Below are 24,794 nucleotides of genomic sequence, written 5' to 3' on the forward strand. Positions count from 1 at the left end.
GCCCTAGTCCCACAGTACACTTTTTTTAAACAATAACAATCACGGACCCATGTCTAGCCTGGGTGGAAAGTTAACTCCAAAGAGATATTGTCTTTACAAGGCAGACTGATGTGTAAATCTCAGTGACATGATGCAGATAAATCTTGGAGCAGGAAGTTGTGAATGGTCGGGCACCAAGGAGATGCCAAAGAGGTGATGTATTTCAACCGAATGCAGCGTAACAAGAATGTCAAAATCAACAGCAAAAAGAAAATGTGGATTAATCTATATTTAGATCATTTCTGAGTCTCCATTTATTTTTACTGGTTTATTGATACCATAGGACTTATGCTACTTATTATTCCATTGAATTATGTCTGACTTCTCCAACTCCTAAGTTGTAAACTCTTGGAAAACAGATTTCCTGCTTTTATTCTTTCCTATTCTCTCTCTTTTTTTTTCCTCCACATCTCATCCTCTCACTTCACACAGAATAAAACACATCAAGATAATACATGCTTAGAGCAATGAGTACTTGAATAAGTTTTCATCTCTCACCCAGCTGCTTCTTTTCCTTTACTAGAAAAGAGTGGAATTCTGTGAAACGTTTTCTCTCTCGTTTTAGGATTTAGAACGAGGCAGCGCCATGTCCTCATGGAATCTACAGGACCTGCAGGGCATTGCCCTCATTTGGTGGAATCTATTCCTTGTGAGGATCCAACATGCTACCGATGGCTGGCATCAGAAGGGATCTGTTTCCCTGATCATGGAAAATGTGGCCTGGGACATCGCATTCTGAAGGCCATCTGCCAGAATGACCACGGTATGACCCAGTGACCCATTAGAGGTGTTAGGATGTTAAGTATCAGACAAATAACACATAGCCACCCTTCAATAGATCATCCTTATGAGGAAGAGAAGCACAGCCTTTTTTATCCTTGAATATTTATGTTTACATCAAGTGACACATTGCTGCAAACTAAGATGCCATGACTTAATATGGGGCCACATACTCCATGACAGAACACTATTTGATTGTACCTAAATGCAGTACAGCAAACCTAGAGATTTCTCAAGAGTTTTTAATTTGTCCAAAAAAAAAAAAAAACAAAAAACAAAAAAAAACAAATCTCTTGGATAGTGTTCAACTTATCAATACAAAACAAGTAAAGGCCAATGTATAACATGCCTTTATATATTATAAACAAACACCACCTTGTTAAGAATCCCGGAATGAAACATCCTTCAAGTTTAAAAAACAACCAAACAAGACTAACTAAGTGGCTTTTTATTTATATAACATTAGAGTTGAGTCAGCTATATACACAATACTAACATTTCCGAAGAACTGTTTTTAAATACAAGTTGTCATGATTTACCAAACTATTAACAATGATGTCTTTCCTCGATCAGCCAGCACCTGGTAGGTTGTTTGAAATGAAAGGTGATTCAGAAAACATGTTAAGTCATGTGGAAATAAGAAAAGTGACATGTTAAACCTTGATCCAAAACTTTAAAAAAATTCAGTGCCTTGGAAGAATATCATGTATATTTATTAATCAGCTCTACCATGAGAAGCCCCATTTATAATGCTCATGATATGTGGGATGAAGTGTTTTGAACTTATGCAGCTAAGTAATCCATAGAACAGAAGGAAATCACAAAATAGCTTCAGAATGGATAGTAGCATCCACACAGGGTTGATATATATTACAAAGCTTTTCCTAACCCTGCCTCTCTTCATCCTTTCTTCATTCCTTCCTTCCTTCTTTCTTTTCAATCATTAGCATAATTACACAGGTATAGATTTTGTCAGGTGATATAATTGGTTACCTGTGGAAACCAGGTGATTGTTTAATTAGAGGGCAACAACAGATTGTATTAGCTACAGCAGAGCGTTAAAACTAATAGCAACTCCTGTGGATATTAACATATAATTTTTGAATTGTGGTAACGTATGTGCAGTTTAGTAACAGATCACTTTTGTATTCCTTTTGTTTGTGTGATATTGTGTTTTATAATAAGACGTATTTTTTTGCTCTTTGTCCCTGGCTTCTTATCACAAAGCTCGTAAAACCCTGGTAATTTCCTGAGATACATGGGTGCTAGGAGAATCTTTTGTTTTAATAGTCGGACTTTGATCCTGGTTCCTGACACAGCTCTTAAATCTCTTGAAATTTCCTGAGTGCAAGGCCTGCCTTACTCTAATGAAGTGATGCTTGGTGAGCTTCTGAATGGGGGATGATCACCAGAAAGACCAAACCATGATTAGAAGCTTAGGGATTTCAGTTCACCCACTGGAAAGAAGAGAGGGTCTGGAGATTGGGTTAATAATTGGTCCTACTTACATAAACACCTCTGAACTATGAGGTACAGAGAGCTTCTGGGCTGCTGGAAACATGGCAGTGCTGAGAGGGTAGCAGATCCCAGCAAGGGTATGGAAGCCCCACACTCTGTCCTCCATACCTTGTCCTGTGCATCTTTTCCTCATGAATCTCTTATGGCTTTTCATGTATATTCTTTGTAATATCTTTTATGATAAACCAATAAATATAAAATGTTTCCATGAGTTCTGTAATATATCCTAGGAAATTATAGGACCTGAGGAAGGAGTTGTGGGAACCCCGATGTATAACCATGGGTCAGAAGCACTGGCGACAGTCTGGGACTTGTGATGGGCATCTGAAGTGAGGGGCAGTCTTGCGGGACTTAGCCCATAACCTGTGGGATCCAATGCTAACTCCAAATAGATAGTGTTAGAGTTGAGGGAAATTGTAGGATGTCCAAGTGGTGTTGGAGAATTGTGTGGTGACAGAAGTGTTCTCTGTTGAGTTTGGAGTAAGAAGTGAAGTATGGAAGTTTAAAACATGAGTTCTAGAGCTAGACAGGTTGCAGTTTCAACTCTGTTACTCACCTGCTAGGTGATCTCAGGAAATTTATTTAACTTGGAAGCATCCTTTCTTTCAGCTGACTAGTGGGGTAATAAAACCCCCCTCTCACTCTTAAGACTGTGAGAGTTAAATTAGTTATATAACAATGATTAATGAAGTGGCAATGATTTTTTGAATGGCATATGACCATTCAAAAAAGCCATAAATGTATTTTATGTATATTTTAAAGTACAATTATTATTCTACCCTGTCCTGAAGAATTGGTCAAAGAGCATTCTTTTAAAAAACGAAAATAATAAGGAGGATTAGAATAACCAAAACTACTTCTTCCTCCCCAATTCCAGCTAAGGAAACAGGAAGATCATTGGTTTGGTTGGAACCCAGTGATAAATGACTCTCTTGCCTTGTTATCTCACAACAGATATTAGAGGGTTGTCATGATATCTCTGTCCACTTGGCTAGGAACTTCTTTCATAATTTATACCGAACCGTCTACAATCATCACCTTTACTATTTTACAGCAGTTTTAGAGCTTTCTTGCTTATTCCTGTGAAATGACTAATTTTCAGCTTTTGACCTACACTCCGAACTTACGTGTACAGAAGAGGGAATTAATATTTGTTCATATCAGCTCCGTGAAGTCTTTGTGGTTTTTAAATACTTGAATGATTCTCTCATCGTTTGTGGGGCAATTACCATGGTCATGGTTATGGGAACATACTTGGCCTTCCAGTAGCTGAAGCTGTCTTTTGTTCTGTGTGAAACTGAAAATGTGATCTGGTTACACTTGTTGTGATTCAGCTTCATTGTGAATCTGGGTAATTGATGATAGAAGTTTGGTAGAGAAGTGCTCCTGTTTGACTCCTACATATTATCAGGGTCCTTCCATAACTACAGGAGTTGACAGAACAGTTGACATTAATTTAAATGAATGGAGAAAGACAGGTTTGAGATATACAGTGTCCTTTGATCTCCTTTTTTTTTTTTTTTTGTAACATTTGATATTTTTCCCCCATCGCTCTTGGTTTATTAATTGCTTCATAGACACTTTCTTTCAGAATTTATTTTGAATTTAACAGATGAGACCAAAAGAAATTATTTTTGATTCTTTAAAAAAACACTTAAATTAGATCTACTCAGACTTGAGGCCTACTGTAATTTCTAAGGGTAACTTGGCTTATTTACCATTTTTAGGCCTTTATGTATGATCTCCTTCCAGATATCCTGCATATAGGTATTTAGAAAGAAATATTCAGCATGCCTATGTCCCATTCAAATTGTGGAACCATGAGATTTTTACATAAGAGTGACCAAGATTCTGTAGGACTCTTGATAGTGTCTTGTTGGGTGTCCTTGTTAGCTGCTAGGAAGACATACTGCTCTTCCCCGGAAGTTTGTTTAGACCATTAGCTTACAAACTTCAAAAATATATAATCTATGTCACATTGAAACCAGGGAGTATTTGGAAATAGCAATTTTTGATGTGCCTAAACTTTGTGGATTAGTTTAAGAGTGTGGTCTACTTTGGGTTATCTTAGATTCGAGTAGTCATCTCTAAATTCTACAGCTATCTCTGCTTTGTTCTGTTCTCTACTTTGATGTATTGGCAATACTATCAGTGCCACTGAAGCTCCTATTTTTCCCTCAAGCCTGTAATTATAGCAAACAATATGTTAGTCAGTAATATTTATTTTCAGGAGGAAAATTGCATAATAGATTGTATAAATGAGTGTTCTTATTTGGAATCTGATTTCTGAGTCTCTGATTGGTGGAATAGCTTTGATTTCTGTCCTCTGCACAACATCTTATCATTGTATGGGTTAATAGACATTTACGGAGAGTAGAATATGCATAGGTTATTCTTGTCTCATTGACAAGGATGTTTTCTCACTTCAAAGTAGGCACTTGAAATGTAAATGGAGTGAGATTCAAAAATGCAAGCCCAACATATTTCTCCCTTAGAATATCAGATTTACTCACTGCATTTTAAATATCGATTCTCAAACATATAACTGGTTCATTATTGCCAGGTTTCACTGGCGATTGATGAAAGTTTACCACCAAGTGATGTCTTCAAAAGCAAGTTAGAGAAACGCCCATCATGCCAGGGGAGTGGACAGTGTTCCCAGTGGCTGGCAAGTGACTACTATGTTTCATCTTTCGTGTGTCCACAATGCAAAGTGGGCAGAAGACTCCACGGGGTCGTTGGATAAACACCTGTCTGCCTGCTGGAGCAGTCAGACCTGGAACACTCACCACCTGCTTTGCCCCATAATTTGCCAAATAGGCTATCTTGAAAAAAAAAAAAAAAAAAAAGTGTGTATATGTTGCCGCAAACACCTTCATTTAGGGATAATGCAACATACAATCTGCACTTCTGGAAGGTAAATGCCCACACTGGTGAAGAGTGTAATAGATCACAAAAAACTAAGTTTACATGTTGATGGGTGCATGGAGTTAGAGTTCTGCAGTGTTGCCAAAAACACTCCTTTGCATACAAGGTTTTTTATTTTCACAGTTGCACTATACCTTTTCCATGCAAATATTTTTCTTAAGCAGTGTATATATTTGCACAGCACCATGAATGATTTTGCATCATTAAAGTGGCTTTGCTTTTTATTTCAAGGGTATTTTTCTAGGAGTCCTTGCCTTAAATCACTGGCCTTGAACACTCCAGGAATGTTACCTTTAATCTTGGCTAAAATGGCATGTACTTGTAAGCTCTAACACTGTAAGTACCTTTTCAAGGAGGACTTCAACTAGTGGAAAGTGTTAGAATAATCATTTACCTAAGTTGGAGCAAACATTTTAAAAACGGTTTTAAATCTATGATTGGAGTTGAAAGTTTTGTTTTGTTTGTTTGTGTCATTTTTAGATCTCAGAAATGTTCTTTGGCTTACCTGTGAGAATAATGTCAGACTCCATTCAAATAAAAATCATTTTTTGGAATATTTTGCGATTCACCGGAATTCTAAAGAGAACTCCTTTTGTGTTGACTTTATTTTTAAACCCTTCGATTATGCTGTATCTCGTGTTGTTAACAAATGCTGCTTTACTTCTGCTCTGTGTGTTTTTGCTTTTGCTTATAAAATGTTCTAAATCCTGTTTCAGTACAATATGTATTTTCTTGTATTTTAGGATGAAAGAAGAATAGATTATTCATCAGATATTTCTTTTTCACATAAGTATATTCCTGCAGTGAATCAACCTATTAAAGAGATGCTACAAAATTAGACGCACCCCTGAGGATATGTAGGCTCTAAAATAAAGTTAAAATGTGGATTTTCTAAAAGTTTTGAGAAATGGCAACTTGGTTAAAATAAGTATGCAGTTTATTAAGATGTGCATTTTGGAAGGGATAATAGTAATTGGATATCTCTTTTCTTTTTTAAGAAAGTAACTATCATTTTCTCTTATACTATCAATTTTTTATTTGTGTAGGAAAAACTCCCACTTACCTTTGTATAAGGATGGGAATCTTATCTTGCCAACTTCTTGCCACCTGTTTGGAAGAATTGAAGAATGGGAGAATAAACATGGGCATGTATTTGTATTAGCAATGCAAATTCAGAGAAATGGCCTTTTGGAATAGTCAGAAGTAGTGAGTTGTAGCACACACTGTTGTTTCCTGCCCGGATCCCCTTGGCCATTTCCCATTTCTGTGGATGTCAGCCTGAAATTCCAGCTGATATCACCTACATCTCTTTGTCTAAGACATGTCTCTGTCCACTGCAGCCTTCCTAGGGAATTGGCAACCCCAGGGAGCAGTCTTCAACTATTGATTGAGAGTCGTTGATACACACCCAGTTTCATTCTTCTTGGTTGGAATAGCCCGGAGATGTATGTTTGAAGCTGTTTCCTTATTGATTACTTACTCTTTACCAGGCTCCTCCCTTTCCTGCCTCACTTCCCTACTCTTTGACTGGCTCCCTGGCGTGGCTTCCCAATAAGTACTTGTCTGGTAATCTTTGTCACAGAGTTTCATTATGACACAGCTCAAACTAAGACAAAGATGCTTGGAAAGATATTTAGTCAGTCCATTCCTATAGGAGATACAAAATCCAATTCAAATCATACCATGTTGTGATAGTTTTTAAAGAATTACCTTTCAAAGCAGAAATGATACAGTATCTCATGAGAGATCATTCAATACTTTGAACAACCTTCAGTCTTTATTCATTATTTGCCGTTATTCAAAGGGCTTCAATATACTGTTTCTGTTCTCCCTATGAAAACATAAAAAATATTGAATTCCATTTATTTTCTAGTTAGGCAATCTGGGTAACATACATCATCATCTTGAGTCTTGTTTTTCAACTATCGAGTCATGTATGACTCTGGAGGGGGACTAGGTTATTCTTATTTTCATTATGTAGTTGATTCCAGATTGTATTGGAATAGTTCTGAAAATGAAAAAGATAAACAGACCTCTACTGAGTGTTAAGGTAATTACTTGTATAGGAAAATTGGGTCTGAAATGTTGGGGAAACATGGTACTACTCTATCTTGTTTCTTCTAGATCAGTGGTTCTAAAACTAGTGGACATCAGAATCACCTAGAGGACTTGTAAAACCACATGTTTCCAGCCCCTACCCCAGAGTTTCTGATTCAGTAGGGCTGGAATAGGGCTCAGGAACTTGTATTTCTCGCAGGTTCCCAGGTGATGCTGGTGTTGATCCAGGGACCAGACTTTGAAAAGCACAGTTGTAAGCCAACGAAGGACAATGGGCAGTTTCATAATGTTAGCATGTAACAGAGAAGTAGGCTAGAGCACATCTTACAAGGCATGTGTTACACTTAGTTAGAATCAAGAGTATTGGGTGGGGTGCGGTGGCTCACACCCGTAATTCCAGCACTTTGGGAGGCCGAGGTGGGCAGATCACTTGAGGTCAGGAGAGCGATACCATCCTGGACAATATGGTGAAACCCCATCTCTACTAAAGATATAAAAATTAGCTGAGCATGGCGGCACGTGCCTGTAATCCCAGCTACTCAGGAGACTGAGGCCGGAGAATTGGTTGAACCTGGGAGGCGGAGGTTGCAGTGAGCCGAGATCGCACTACTGCACTCCAGCCTGGCGACAAAGCTAGACTCCTCCAGCCTGGCGAAAAAGCTAGACTCCGTCTCAGAAAAAAAATAAATAAATAAATAAATAAAAAAGTAGTAGTATTGGTCCTAATCTTTTTTCTTGTTTCCTGCCGAAGAAGTTATTCTTGAAATTCTTGAAATATTCCAGAAGCAAGCAGTGAGTAATTTTTTTTTTTTTTTTTTTTTTTTTTTTTTACTTCTTTATTGTTACCTATGAATTACTAAATGATCAAATAGTGGAAAGCAATAGTGTTCTCTTGCAGGAACAGAAGACACGTAATATGTGAGATGAGTTATTTAGGTTTAGAGGAGAGAATTTTCATTTCAGCAAGTTGTCTTTTGCAGACCACCAACTGGTAGCAGTTTGGTGTCAGTGTCTTTACCTAAGGAAATGTGGTGATGACAAATACGTTGTATTAAATTTTGAAATGAACCTGACATTGCAGTTGAAAGTGTCAATAAGATCAGGCTGTGCTGTTCACGCTACAGGAATCAGACTGCAAGGGAGATTAAATTAGAAAGTTTCTGTAGCCAAGTTCCTCGTTCCCTTTCATTTAGTTGTCTTGCAGTGAAATTAAAGATGAAACTAATAATGTTTTGCAATGAGGAAATCCAAAAGAGAAAAATAGAGATTCATTCTAATCAGAGTTTCCCCATCCACGTTTGACGTGAAGGTGGGAGTAGATGTAAACTGGTGAATCAATTTAAATGCTAAAGAGAGAGGAACTGCAATGAGGGTTTAAATATATTTACTGTATGTTGTCTTGATAAACAGGCATTGTATTTTGAATTACTTCCACTTTCTACCCTGCTGCATACGTAGACATTGCAAGATAGCTTTTGTCTTTTTTCTCCTTTAAAAAGGGGCCTAAATAAATCACTGTTCTCATCACTACTCCACCAATATTTCACAATCAGACTAAATGTAATCTGTTTTTTCCAGACTTTAATATTTAGAAATAGCTTAGAGTAAATTGCTTCCTGAGTTGTGCCTGTGTCTCTCATAGGAGTGCTGTCTCCTTTTTCTGTCTCTTCGGAAATTCTTATTAGGCAATCGACTTTCTGTTCCCATTCTATATGATTCAAGAAGCAAAATGAGTCCTAGATTGTACTGATATTTCAAAATATAGCTCATGTGATTAAATGGTCAACCGAACCTTTCAGTGAGAATTAATATGAGATTGTCACCTTTGCTATCCTTTTCATCTTCCCTCCAGACATGTCCTAAGTTTTTCTATTCCCTATTGTATTCCGCTGTAATGCCAATAACAGGGATTAGTTGTAGCATTAGTCACAGGGACACAGTTTTGTTTTCACTTTCTGAAATGTATTTTAAAGTGGTATTTTGCTGTTTCATAGGACCCTTGGCTCATTACTCTTGACACATTTACCGGTTTTCCCTCTATGTAGACACAAAAAAAGTAACGAACATGTATAAAACACTTCTCCATTATGATTGAGAAATTTACACTGGTGGTATGACCAATATGGCTAGATAAGGAAAAGTAATCAGAGGTTTACACATTCTGTACCTATTCAAATGCTTTCAGGAAATATAGTGATCAAAAAGCCCTCGTAGAAAGCCCCTTCCACCCCATGCAAAATCAATATTTTTGTTTTACTTAATCTTATAATCAAATACTTTTTGAATTACTAAATTAATATATACATATATTTTAACTGATTCATGAATCAAGAATTCATAGTGTGTAACCTTTTGTGCTCTGAAATGCCATAGCTCATAATCAGTGCTTCTTTACCTCTGTTACGTCTATGGTAATTTGCTTCCACAGTCACAGTCATGTTGTTCCCCTGCCTGAGATGCTTATCCTCCTCTTCTTCCTTTGGCTAATTCTTATTTATCCTTTAAGAACTTGAATTGGTGTCCTTCAGGAAACATTTTCTTCACTCCCACTCCAACTATTTTATGCTGGTCTAGAATCTCAAGTGAATATTATGTTTGTCACCTGCCCAAGATTATTTGTCACAGCCATTCATGGTAATTTTCTTTCCTTTATAGGTTATTGGTTCAGAAATGGGTAACGATGAATTTGTTTAGGTCAACAAGATATGAGAAGAGGGACTTGAACAAGGAAGGGTGTTGTTTTAATTGCTGCTGTGATCCATCTTATTATAATAGGATATGTAGCTTCAGGATAAAGGCATTACTGTGTACAGTAGGTCAGAGATGGAAAGATACTCTGGGTCCTGGAAGATATTGTTAAGCCACTGAATCCACAGTGTGAGCACTGGCTGTTATGTGAGACAATCTATTTCCTTACTGTTAAAGCCAGTTTCTATCAGAGTAGGTACCACTTGCTGCAGAAATCATAATTGATGGACTGCTCATCGTTTGTGTTTTCATAACAGTTCGTGATTCAGTTATCAATACCTTTATTATATTAAAATTATCTGTTTATTTCTCTGTTTCTGCCATTTGACTCAGCTTCTCAAGGGCACATACCTTGACTCATTTATCATTTTATTCTTGGCATGATACCAGAGTGTCTGGTATATTAAGGTACACTTAATGTTTATAGAACTTGAAAGAGTTATTTCAATTGATTCACACAATAGCCCAATTGGAAATTATTGTTATTTTTTATTCCAAATTTACTGATGGGGAAATTGTAGGCAGAGATGTTGATGGTTTAAAGTCACTTAACTAGTAATTTCTGATACCAGAAGTTTGAACTCCAGTTATAGGACTCCAAACCAGTGCTTGTTCTACTTTATGAATGTTGGTGAATGCATGTCACCTGTACCAGCTACATCGATGCTGCCCTGTACCAGACTATGCAATAACTTTCAATAGTTAAGATGTTATTTTTTGGTAAAGTCCAACTTGGCCTGAGATTTATTCTCAGTGGAGCACTAGAGGCACTTGTGCCAATTCACTGGGCTAGGCTCATGAAACCTATTCCTAACCATACACTAAGCATATTGCCTTTTGTTTCCCTAGTGTGAGCTAAGAGCAAGAGAGAAGAAAACATAAAGCCCACACACATTTCCCTCTGGCACAAAGTGAATTTAAGTTAGATATATAGTACATACTTGTCTGGTTTTCCCTGCAACTGTAATTCTAATCTGGATCATATTCAGACAGCTAAGCAGCATAGAATTTATTCATCAGAATGGATTGGGAGGAGAGAGAAGCAGAGTCTCTGAAAAAGGAGATATATGAAATCACAAAGAAGATAGGAGACAGCTCTTTAGGGATAAACAGCTTTTCACTCCTTCGTCGTAGAGATATTCCTGGAGGAGGATGATAGCGGAGCTGCTAATAACACCGTATTGAGAAGTTTGAGAAAGTTTGGTAAAAAGCAAGCAAAATTTGAGACACCAAAGTGGTCTTTAATATTACATCAGAGTTCATTAAATATACTTAAATAAGGATTCATTGAGAAGGAAAGGTAGTTATTTCTAGTTGTTCCAGAGGGCAAACAGGGACAAATAAAAAGATGACAGATGTTGGCCTAACATGAGAATACATGTTCCATTTTAGCTGCCTAGCAATGGTGAGTAATGAGCTCAGTATCACCAGAGACATACTCACAGAGGCTGGGACCAGCGCTTAGGGTTTCTGCAGGGGAATCTCCTCACTGTTCTGCAAGTGAGGTTAGCTCTGTGGACCATCTGCTGCCATTTTGGACAGGACAGTTTTGTATTTTTCCTTGTTGTCTTGCAATTAATGATATTTGGCATCTCTGGCACTCCCCCATGGATTGGCAGTCATGTCCCCTCATCATCATGGCAAACAAAATGGACCACATATTTTTTATTGTCTCCATAAGGAGTAGTGGTATTGCTCCTGGTAGAAAACCACAGGCAAGGAGAAGTCTAGTTTTTCCCAAGTTATCAAGATTATGTTTAATTAATTGATTTTAATTAATTTTAATATTAAAATTTAAGTTAGAATGGATTAAGGAAAGGAGCAGTATATTTTGAGTGCATTGTAATTAAAAGCTAAAATAAGATCAGGCTGCAAATTTAAATTGGAAATTTCAGGTAAATAGAAAATTCACTTATCCAGAAAGGCCAGTCAGCATCATTATTGATAAATAGGGTTTCTTTGTTTATAAGGCATCCCAGCAGGTATAAGAGGATAATATGAAAGGGAAAGTGTGACTTCCTTTTTAGAGAAATACTAAGGCATGTGGGTATTTGTTTATTGAGACAAGTAGGACCCTGTGCTTTAGGAACTTGGCAGGGAGCACAATCACAAAATCATTTCCATGCAATATTTATCACAGGCACGGCTGAGAGAAACAGTGTATGTCCAGATATTCTGAAATCCTTCCCTGGGTTAATTCTGACTGGGGAGAACTGTGTGCCTGGAGAACATAATACTGACAACTTACAGAATTGTTTTTACAGAAATGTTGATGACTGTGATGTTAGCTGCCTATAGTGTATGAAGTTATAAGACTCTTCACCATGAAACTCACTGTCATTTCCTCAAAAGCTATGAGATTTAGTGTCTTTACCTTGTATGTTTCAGCATCCTTTATGAGAATCCATAGGAGTAACACTGGTCAGTTCTAAATCAAACATCTTCGCCCATCTCTGTGTGATAATATAGCTGCCAGCATGGTTTGAATACCCCCTGAAAATTATACTGATGACTGGATTCCCAGATTGTCTCCCTCCTGGACTCATTTTACTTCCTTCCTTTCTTTCATATCATTTGAGTGTCATCTTGTATGCTGTGTGTCACTCCTAATTTCTCCACTTGCTAGGTGTGTGACTTTGAGAAAGTTACTGCTGTCTTTGACATCTCAGTTTTGCTGTGAGAAATGGAAGTTAGAATAGGACCTACATCATAAATTTGATATAGATGCTGATTTCATCTATGTCAAGTTCTTGAAACAGTTCCTGGCATGTGATTACTGCTGCAGAAATGTCAGCTCTTATCATTATTATAATTATCTTTCATTTTGTATAAACAAACTTACTTAAATACTTTATAGAATGAATTGGTGGTATCAATTATTGGAAATGGCAACTGACTGTAGGCACTTGACTATCTCTCAGAGGCCTAGTTTCCAGACTTATGGTTGTAAGGATTCTACTTTGTAAAATTTTTGTTTTATTAACTCTTTTAAATTTTAAAATCTTTACAGAAATATTGAAGAGTTGAGGAGACAGTACAAAGAGTTCCCTTGTATTCCTTGACCCCTGCCCCAATGTAAACATCTCACATAACCATAGTTCAATGATCAAAAATTAGAAATTTAACACTGGTATAATATAGCTTGCTCTGAGTGTTAAAAAAGATAACATGAAGGCTTAATGGAAGATCTGGCAGCTATCTTGATTTTTTTGGAAGTTGTTCTTATCTGCAAGAGTGGAGTGTCTGGTAATCTTCAGTCAGTCCAGATGTTTGAAAGCATTATTTACAAATGATGATTGTAAAAAGTTAGAATGTTTGAACTGGAAGGTGTAGGCATAGCCCACATTATAGTCTGAGATCACGTTCTTAAAAAGAATGACTTGTATGTTTTTAATTAATTAAAGAAAATGCCTTAGTAATAGCACAATTTACTATAAATCCTGGCATATCCCTCTGGTAATAGGGAGGAAATTTTGTGGCCTCAGGCTCTGATAGTAACTTGAGCCAAGCAGCTATGTGAGGGAACGTAATTATACTCAGTGTCAAAACAAGGGACCTAGGTATTGATGGATATAGGCCTTTATATGCAATAGGAAAGAACATCTATGGAAAATCAATTTATTTGTTGTGAAAAATGACTCATTGTCATTTCTAACATTTTACTTTGGGCTGATTTCATTTTCAGTGTTCAAATTTGTTTATGTTGTACAATAAGGATGAAAAATGCCTGTGTTCTGTAGTGGTTTTGATTAAAGATAATGGAACCTTCTGTTTATATACTACTTTCCACCTTCAAAATGCTTACTTTCACTTACATCATTTCATTTTACTCCTCACAACAGCCCTGCAATGGTGGTCAGGCATCGGTGGTTCTCACAGTTCTGCAAGCTGGAAATCCATGATCAAGGAGATAGCCAGGTTCAGTGTCTGCTTCCAAGATGGTGCCTTTTTTTTTCTGCATCTTTGGGAGAGCAGGGACACTGTGTCCTCACAGTGTGAGGTGAAAAGCAGAGAAGGGAAAAAGGGCTGAGCACTGTGAGAAGCCTCTTTTACAAGGGCCTTAGTCCCATGCAAGAGAGAGGAGCCCTCATAACAAAATCTCCTCTTCGTGGCCCCTCTTCTTAACATTATCACATTGGCCATGAAGTTTTAACTTATGAAGTTTGGAGGGGACACATTCAAACCACAGCAGTGACTTACCCCATTTTACAACACAGGAGATTGATAAAAGGGGAGGGTTAAGACTTGCCTGTGGTCACAAGGCAAATATATTTACAAGGTCAGAGCTACTGAATCCTAGGATTCTATATGAGAACAGTTGAGACAGCTACTATAAAATAGTGAAATTTATGTACCTAAAAATGTCTATCACTTATGTAATCTAGGGGAATTTAAAGAATCCACATGTACATATCCATCCATATTCATATCAACTCTCTATATCTGTCTATATTGTCTATACATCATATGTCTAAGTCTATATCTGCATCTAGATCCTTCTAACATTCTCATTTCTTAGACCAATATTTTGGGCAAGAGAAGAAAAGACAGTCAGAGATCCAGAGGAAAGGCAAAATAATAGAAAGCCCACTGTACTAGAAAACCATTCTTAAGACATAGATGGGCCAAAACTAATTTTAAATTTGTGTGGAGGTGATAATAGGCATTTGGGGATATGAGGCTTCATTCTACTCTCCCCAAATGCAATTACTGGAAAAAGTTATTTATTCTCTTTTGAATTTTATATAGTTGGTTATAGTCGCAGATGAATGACTTTTAGCTTTTTGTTTTGTTTTGTCATTCCCTTATTGACTTGGGTATTACAACAAATAGCGCGCAGCTACGTTATGGAGAATAAAAATGGCATGCCCAATCAAAAGCTTTGGGTGGCCCCAAAAAGGAGCCATAGAACTGGCAAACCGTTATCCAGAAGAGAATATACCTCCTACAATAAAAGCAACCTATTTATATAACTTATTAAAGAAAAAAGTTGTGGGGAGTCTCTAGCCACAGGGCTGGCTGCAAAGTTATATCTCTAGTGCTTTTTTTTTTCAACTTTTATTTTAGATTCGGGGGGTCCATGTGCAGGTTTGTTACAAAGGTCTATTGTGTGATGCTGATGTTTGGGGTTTGTTTGAATCCATGACCCAAGAAATGAGCATAATCCCCAATAGGTAGTTTTTCATCCATCCCTTGCCCCTTTTTGTATCCTCCTGTATCTATTGTTCTCATATTTATGTTCATGTGTACTTATGTTTTAACTCCCACTTATAAGTGAGGATATGCAGTATTTGTTTTTCTGTTCCTGCTTTAGTTCACTTAGGATAATGGTCTCCAGAGCATCATGTTGCTGCAAAGGACATGATTTCATCCTTTTTATGGCTGCATAGTATTCCACGATGTATACATACTGCGTTTTTTAATGCAGTCCACCTTTGATGGGCATCTAGGTTGATTCCATGTCTTTGCTATTGTGATTAGCTCTGCGGTGAACATATGAGTGCATGTGTTTTTTGGTGGAACAATTTATTTTCCTTTGGTTATATACTCAGTAATGAGATTGCAGGGTTGAATTATGTTTCTGTTTTAAGTTCTTTGATAAATCTCCAAACTGCTTTCCACAGGGATTGAACTCATTTACATTCCCAACAACAGTGTATAAGCGTTCCCTTTTCTCTACAGCCTTGCCAGCATCTGTTGTTTTTTTTTTTTGACTTTTTAACAAAAGCCATTCTAACTAAGATAGTATCTCATTGTGGTTTTGATTTGCATTTCTCTGATGATTAGTGATATTGAGCATTTTTTCATATGTTTGTTGTCCACTTGTATATCGTCTTTGGAGAATTATCTGTTCATATGCTTTGCCCACATTTTAGTGTGGCTATTTTGTTTTTGCTTATTGATTTAAGTTCCTTATGATTATGGATATTAGGCCTTTATTGGATGCAGAGTTTGAAAATATTTTCTCCCATTCTGTAGGATGTCTGTTTACTCCATCAGTAGTTTTTCTTGCTATACAGAAGCTCTTTAGTTTAATTAGGTTTCACTTGTCAATTTTTGTTTTTGTTGCAGTTGCTTTTAAGAACCTAGCCATAAATGATTTGCCAAGGCCAATGTTGTGAGGGATATTTCTTAGGTTTTCTTCTAAGAATTTTATAGTTTGAGGTCTCCTATTTCAGTCTTTATATTGAGTTAATTTTTGTATATAGTGAAAGGTAAGGGTTCAGTTTTATTCTTCTGCATATGGTTAGACAGTTATCCCAGCACCATTTATGGAATAGAGAGTCTTTTCCTTATTGCTTATCTTTATGGACTGGATGACTGTAGATGTGTGGCTTTATTTTTGGGTTCTCTATTTTGTTCCATTGGTCTTTGTGTCTGTGTTTGTATCCATACTATGTTGGTTTGATTACTGTTGTCTTGTAGTATAATTTGAAGTCAGGTAACATGATTCCTCTGACTTCGTTCTTTTTGCTTAGGATTACTCTGGCTACTAGGACTCTTTTTTGGTTCCATATGAATTTTAGAATTATTTCTTCTACTTCTATAAAAAAATAACTTTTGTAGTTTGATAGAAATAGTGTCGAATCTATAAATTGTTTTGAAGAGTATGACCCCTTTAATGATATAGATTTTTCCAATCCATAAGCATGGAATGTTTTTTCCATTTGTTTCTGTCTTCTCTGATTTTGTTCAGCAGTGTTTTTAGCTCTTTTTATAAAGATCTTTCACCTCCTTGGTTAAGAAGTTTTCCTGGGTATTTTATTCTTTTCGTGACTACTGTAAATGCAATTCCACTTACAATAGCCACAAAAAGGGTAAAATATCTAGTGCCTTTAAAAAATTCTGCTCAGAAAATCCAAGTGGCTTATGTGATTGGGTAAAGAAAGTATAGATATGCCTCCCTAGGTTATCTTTCCATTCTTTCACTAGGAGATGTCATTTGAAGTCATTTTAGTGTCTGTGAAAATGTAGCCATTGCCAACCCTTTGACATTGGATAGCTATTGTCTTAGGAACTGCTCTAGGAGGACAGAAGCAACACTGAGAATGACAGCATGGCTTCTCCAGGGCTATGGTGAACCGGGGGCTTGTGAACCAACCAGAATGTGGCTGTTTTTAACAAACAATTGACCTGCCTGTTCCTCAGGAGATCTGTGAGTTCTACACAGTGACTCGACACATAGACCATAGTGTGCAAGTTTTATACAAAGCTCAAGAGCAGCACTTCCTTTTAAGGGATTAGAGGGCCAGAAGTGTTTTGAATTCTCAGTTACTTCCTTTTGCCTGAAGATCTGTCCTGAAACCCTGTTTGTAATCTTGAATAAATGCGTTAGACCAATGCACAATGAGTTGCACAATTGAGACAGATGCCTTCCTGATCTCTGTGTTGTAAGAGGCTAGAAATCAAAGATTAGAAGTTGATTTGGGAAGCCTGAAATGAATGCCGGAGTAACTACCACTACCCCAGAAAACCATGAGAATCCTGAGAAAGGGAGTTATAGCTGTGGTGAAAGAAATGTTATTTTTTATTTTGCATTATCTTTGGTGGTTAGATAATATCTTATGTTGATAGACTATCATATTCAACCATATTTCCTTTGCTGTATATAGCATATAATGTATAGTTCATTTTTCTCAATCTGGCTAATTTATTTTACTTAGTTTTAATTTTCTTTCCAATGTTCCCTTCATCCACACCCCCTCCTACCAGTGTATTTACTCCTGATCTGAGATTTTAATACCAAATTTGAAAAAAAAAAATTTCTTTATTTGCTTTCCATATGAAATCTCCCAATGTTTACAGCTACCAGCTCTAGACATTGTAAGATAAGTCTTGTTGTTCATCTGGTATCTCCAACACTTAGCATGGCGCCTGGTCATGGTAGGTACTCAATATTTAATGAATTAAATAAATGCTGGATTTACCCAATGACAATATAGGAATCAAGATGTAAGAGCTAAAGGAATCTTAGGCATTGAATTCATCTCTTTCATTACATTGAGAATCAAAGGGGTTTACTTTTCCAAAGGAGGTAGTTCTGAGACCAGAATCCAATCACCTTTCACTCTGCCAAGAGCTCTTTCTCCCACTCTATTTACCAGCAAATGGATATTTCATGTCTCAGACCAGTGCCACCTTCTTCTTGTTCTTATGAATTGGAGTGCTGAAGGTAGATACTCTATCTAGAAATCTTCTAACCCATTCATTTAACAGACAATTTTCCAAATTATGTTCCATGGGATATTGGTTCCAGGGCCTCCTAATGAATAACCTGGAAAAATAGATCTTCCAATTAAATAAAAGTGAACAAGACTACGTACTTTATCTCTCTTATGGAAACTCATGATACACATTACCATAGAAAGGGCTGCAGGGAAAATACCTCTGGAGAAAACCTGCTTAATTGTGTTTCCTTGGGAGTGTCCTAAATTGTTGGAGCATTGAATATTTTATTTGTAAAATGCATACTGACACTTCGTAGAATAGTTTTCCTAGAGATAGCATTTTGGGGATGGCCCTCATCTAACTTCCAGGTTTGACAGTGTGTTACCCAGAGTTCTGCAATCCTTAGGAGCAGCATCTTTTTCTATGCTGTAATAAATTTGAAAATGGACCTGGGCACTTTAAAGTATGTTTTTATGGATATTAGCCAAACCAGGCATTTGTCAGAAACATATATTGTACTGAAGTTTTCACAGGAAAGATGGAGAAAGAGTTTTACACAGAGTAGTCATTTACCATGGTTTGCTCAGTGAAACCCAGTTTATCCCCATTGTCCTGCTGTCATTATGAATGCCACTACATTTCAACCTCAGAAATGTCCTGGTTTTGACACACTCATTCTTCCAACCCTAGAGCCACCGTATTAGCTATCATTTTTCTCTTGGACCTGTTCTCTTCTCTGGCAGCCAATTCCCATCTCATCTTCCTTCCTTCATTTTCCTCCATACCACACTCACTTCCCACTTCCCTGGCTGCTGCTTTCTTTGGCAGAGTTGTCCTGTAGCTATATAAACCCAGGGGCAGCTTCTTTTCACCAGAAGTGAGGGTGCATAAATTCTTGTCAGAAAACTGGTTTCTCCCTATCAAAGGGTTTCAACATTTGTCAAGAACCTATGAGGGAAAAAAACAGAAAGTTAACAACAACAACAAAAATCCCCCTGTATACGTAGGCCCTGTAACATAGTCCCCAGCACTGATCCTTTGCTTGTCCACATTCATTATGGTGTTCAGTCTAGGCCCTGCTCTTTCTCAGGGCCTCTAGTGTCACCACTTAGGAAGGCACAAGGTCAATGTCAGCCATGGCCTGTGCCCTCCAGATCTTCGTTGAAGTCTGCTCCATCTACAGGGTCCTCCCCATGGCCTATGCCCCCCAGAGCTTGCTTCAAATCTGCTCCATCCACAGGGTCCTGTCCTCAGGATTCTTCACACTGATCTTCTGGTCACTTTGTGCCCCTCTCTACTTGCCATGGTACCTGTGCATTGCATGTTTTTTGTTGTGATTGCTTTTAAGAACTTAGCTATAAGTTGTTTGCCAAGGGTATTTCTGACTTGACTATGCTGACCTCACAGACAGCTCTCTTCTCTCATCTGCTATTTCATACATCCTTCTTACTGCATGGCTTCACGTTTATTCAACTCTGTATTCTAAGTTGAGCTTCCTTCTTATATATGCTCCTCGAAAATAGAAACTGTCTTAATAAGTCTAAATTGCCTTCCATTGCCTAGTACATTGTTAGACTCAAATCAATCAGGGATTTTCAGTCATAGAAGATATTTTAGATATCATCTAGTTCAGTCCTTAAACATGTTCAGAGACTTGCATGAGGTCACCCATTTGTGGAAGGCCAATCCAGGTTGCCAGGAAGAACTGTTGGTTAATAAGGGGGACTAGCCCACAATTAAGGCTTGGAAGGTCCAGGTCACTCTGTAGGCTTCTGCTGAATGTGACTAACTAGAGAATTTCTGCTGCTTATTGTCTCCTCAGTATTTCTCATAGATAATAGCATGGAGATGATTTTTTGAACCCTGTGGGTTTGAAATGAAGATTACATGAGACAATGAAAATGCCATGTGCTATTCCAAATCTAGGACATACCAGGCACTTAGTACATGATAGTTCATATCAATTTTTTTTTCTGATTTTTCATTCTTTTGTGTGCAAATGGCTTGAAGAACAGAAGCAAGTTGCCTGATTTGGGGCAGCTTATGATGTAGAATCGGCATCATAACATCTGCTCCGAGGTGTCTCCGAGGAGGGTTGGGAGCATGGGATTGCCATGGTGACAAGGATTCTGCCAGACCCGCCTGCAGCAAGGGAGCTTGCTCTTTTACTGAACCCATCGACTTTGATGACACTTGGCAAAAGTATCCTCGGGTGTTTGCAGCATTGGTTTCTGTACTGCACAGTCCTTCTGGTCATCCTTTCCTGGGCTTTCATGAGTCACAGTAGCAACGTCAGTGCTGAATATGGAACCAGGATCCCCTGGGGCTGGTTAAAGCACATATGCATATCTAACACTGTAATTCAGAGAGGAAATGATTTACCATTCACAATGTCAGGTAAGCACATTTCTGACAAGCATAGGATTTTTCACAGCTTTTAAGGGGTTTGTACCTTTTCCCTCGCGTGGAGAGTTGATTGGGTGTGCTCCCCGTCAGCTGTCACTGCTGCTCTAGGAGAAGGCTGCCCACTGACAGTCTGGTGGCTGTTTGCTGGCAGCGGACTGCTGCGTGTCTCCTTGGGGCAGACCGTTTATCACAGGTCTAAGCCGGGACTGAGAGAGGCTGCAATCTCACAGCCACACTCCTGCTGACAGGCGATCACCCAAGCTGCCTACTGCAGTGTGCCTTTGCCCTTACAAAAGGTCCTGGGGCCCGAGCAGGGTTTCTCTCCTGAAGGGCCTGTGGCAGAGTCTGCTGTCTGCAGAGGTGCTGATGATAACCCCTGCAGGTGACACCACTCTTCCTGAGAATGGCAAGCAGGTGTGTTGCTGCCTTTATTTCCCTTCATCAAGTATGAATTCAACAAAATGCTGATTGTCTATTGGTGGCCGGATTTGTAATTCCCTTCTCAACTTTATTCTCTCCATGTTAGTTTGCTACCAGATGCCATTGCGTTTCGTTTATAATTCATATATAATTTTATTTTCAAAATTGTATGTACATCTCCTAATGATTAGTTGCATTTTTATTGTTCTCTTGCTTCATCCTCAAGGCTCAGACAGGAACAAAGTCTGGGGCTTAGGCTGGGATGAGGGGTTGCCTTTCTGTTTTGAGACAGCCTGGCAGGAGAGCAGGGAACCTGGTGCTGGCCCGGTTCTGCCACTTTTCTTACATGATGTCTGCCTGTAATGTTTAGTAAGCTACATGGAGTTCCTCAAACCTATGCTTCCTCTTGCCTCTCAGCCTTTATTTAACACTATTCCATCAACCTGGAGCATACTCTAGACCATGGCTGCCCACCCACCTGTACTCAGTCAGTCATCTCGGCTTAGGGATCATCTCCTCCAGGAAGCTCTCTCTCACCCCTCATTTGTTTGAGTATCCTCAAATGCTCCCCAACTGCAGCCTGTGCACAGGCTTACACAGCCCTACTTCAGCAGCTATGGATCATATTATATATACTGAATGATGACCTGTCACTTTGGTATGAACATTTTACTGATTATTTGCACATTTTTTTCTACATTGTCTTTTTCTGGCTTCATTGCATCACAAAGGACAAAGTCACCTCAATTTCTTTATGGAATTACCTATTGTTGGATATTTGGGATGTTCTAGTTTTTTGGGCTATTACAGATAGTGCTAAGATGAATATACCAATAACTGAATTTTTATGCTTTCCTTAGGATGAATTGTTGGAAGAGAAATTGCTGGTGTTACCATTTGTGTTTTGTGGGTTTATACCTCCCTGCAGTGTTATTGGGATTGGAGATTTAATCAGAAGTGAAAGAAAAAAATCGAAGTGGGAAAAGCCCCTGTGATCATCTAAGTTTATCCCAGCTTAACCGTGGGTATACATAAATAATATGCTAATAAGCAGCATGTTTATTCAACACAACAACACATGTATATGTGTTCTAGGAGATATGGGTGATACATAAAGCGTCCTCCAAGAGTTTTGTAGTATAGGAAGTGAACAAGGTGCACATAGAAAGGGTATGAGCAAGGAAAAACTCACCAGGGAGAAGAGTGAAGTGATATTCATGATCAATCGTGAATGTCATTTCTAGCCAGAGTGATTGGGGCTGGGGGAATTCTCCTGATAAGGTGTTACTTGGAAGAAAGCTGAAAGACTTGGTATACTTGTATACTTGAGAAGAGAGATGGAAATTGAGGGAAAATTCTAAATAGAAAGAATTGCGAAAGCAAAACTTAGAAGCAGGAAAGCAATGGGCATTTTTCCAGAATAGTGAGTGTTTCCAATTTCCGTATGAATAAGGAATAGCAGTGTTTTTTTTTTTAAAAATAAACTCCTGCCATTTACACACTGCCTTTTTTGCATTTTGCTTTAACTGCCTACTCTTATTCCTGAAATCTGGATATATTTTGAATTGAACAAATCTTGATAATAAATTAAATATATACAGAAAAAACCCATTTCACTTTAAATGGAAAATCAGTATTTCCTCATTTGCCTTTACCTTTGGAAAACCTGGAACAAAGGATGAGGAGCCATAGGAAATGCTGAGTAGGGTTTTATTAAATTAAGCTACTAAATAATTTGATGTGGTGTCTCTGTCTATTATTGAAGTATTCTTCCATAGCTTAGAAAGGAAAGCGTGTGTGTGTGTGTGTGTGTGTGTGTGTGTGTATTTGCATAGCTGATATTCAGAGGGTATGCACTGACTGTGGAAATGCTGAAATAGTGCAGCATGTATTGATAAATGTTCAATGATCCCTCCATCCCTGGAGCCCTTCAGAGTCCAGTACTTTCCAGACCTTTCTATGGTCTAATAACTTGATGAGTTACCCTGCTATGCCAGGGGTTAAATATTTGGAATATCACACATGTGTGTATGTATGTGTGCCTATACATCCCTGGACGTTCATGTGTATGTGTAACTTGTATGTGACGGTGTGTTTGTCCATTTTTATGATAAATTGATAATTTATAATTGCATAAATTTGTGAGGTGCAAATTGATGTTAAATTTATAAACACAGTGTGGAATAATTAAGTCAAACTAGTTAACATATTCATCACCTCAAATACTTAACATTACTTGTGGTGAGAACATCTGAAATGTGCTCTCTTAGCAATTTTGAAATGGACATTATTATTAATCATATTCACCACACGTGAGAGAACTGTGAAGATGGAAACAGCAGTGACAGGACACATCTGATTGACAAGAAAGCTTCTTGAGATAGTAGGCTCAGGTTCTGAAGGAAAAGAATGGCGGCAGATGCTCTTGGCAGGTCCTTTGTCCCGCCTTGCCGACACCCTCAGTGATGAGCATGTCATTGGACTTCCTGTATAGGAACAGTTCCCTGTAAAATCAAGAATTTGTTGTTTCAAGGAATGTTATAAACTGGAATATAAAAGCCAGAACTATAAGGTTATGGGATGCATACAAAACTTCTGACCTGCATGTCTTGAAACATTCATCCTCTCTTAGACCTAGATGGCAAATCATAGACATAAACTTGTGCATCCTAGATAATTCTCCTGACTCTGGACTTTCTCACTCCTGATCTCTTTAGCTATTTGACATTGTATGAGAGTCTGAATTTGCAACCTTGGTTTTCTCATTTGGAAATTGAGCTAATGGACTCACCCAACAGGGTTATTGACTTGCCTCCAAACACAATAAGGAAATATGAGAGTAACAAGTAAGACCACACAAAACCCATAATCCCAGCATAACTGGAACATGGAGAAAACCCCACTTCCAATAACATTAAGTAGGAAAATAAACACCAAGTCCACTGAGCTGTCTCCTGTATTCCCTCCCTGTGGGGAGTGCAAGAGTAGCTGAGGGTGGGGAAAAGGGGCCATGCTGTAGGAAAGAAAGGGCGGGGGAACTTAGTAGCAGCCCTAAAATTGACCTACAGCTGCCACAAGGGAAAAAGAGACTACCCTGTGTGTGATACTGAGAGTTTCCTCCAGTTTAGAGCAGGCCCTCCTGGGAAGTGACTTAAAAGCTCACACAGGATCTGAGTAAGCAGTCTTGGAAAAATAAAACTCCAGGAAGAGAAAGAAGTGTGTTAGTATTTTTATTTCAATTGAATTAGTTTATAAATGAACTTAGGGAGAACTTCTATCTTTACAAGGTTGATTTTTCCTTCAAAGAGCAAGAGTATCTTTACATATGCTAACATCAATCAACCTTGTGTCTTTCAGGGTTGTTTCAGCATTTTCCTCATATAGGTTTTATACATTTCTTATTAAGATTATTCCTATTCTATCTTTTGTTACTATTGTAAATAATGTTTTCTCTCTTTGTATCCTGTAATTATTATACATCTACATGAACACTGCTGATTTCTTATGTTAATTTTATAGCTTGCTACTTTATTGAATTATTGAGTTAATTTTATCATTGACTAGGGTTTTCCAGGTACACACTCATATATAGATATATGTGTGTGTGTGTATACACACGTTTCTATGTGTCTATATATCTATATATACACGTTTCTGTATATGTGTATAGACGTGTATCAATTTTTCAACTTCTTTTTTTTTTTTTTTTTTTTTTTTTTTTTTTTTTT

At 37.8% G+C, this 24,794-nt stretch overlaps 1 protein-coding gene across 1 annotated transcript in view; it reads left to right on the forward strand.

Annotated features, from left to right (window-relative positions):
- The window catches only part of THSD7B (thrombospondin type 1 domain containing 7B), a 779,270-nt gene that overhangs the window by 274,236 nt on the left and 480,240 nt on the right, over positions 1-24,794 (forward strand). Inside the window, exon 6 of the mRNA XM_026449366.1 lies at positions 605-802. Within this exon, the coding sequence (XP_026305151.1) occupies positions 605-802 (198 nt within the window). The remainder of the gene's footprint in view (positions 1-604; positions 803-24,794) is intronic.

Source organism: Piliocolobus tephrosceles, chromosome 11 (assembly GCF_002776525.5).
Source record: "Piliocolobus tephrosceles isolate RC106 chromosome 11, ASM277652v3, whole genome shotgun sequence".
Classification (NCBI taxonomy): domain Eukaryota; kingdom Metazoa; phylum Chordata; class Mammalia; order Primates; family Cercopithecidae; genus Piliocolobus; species Piliocolobus tephrosceles.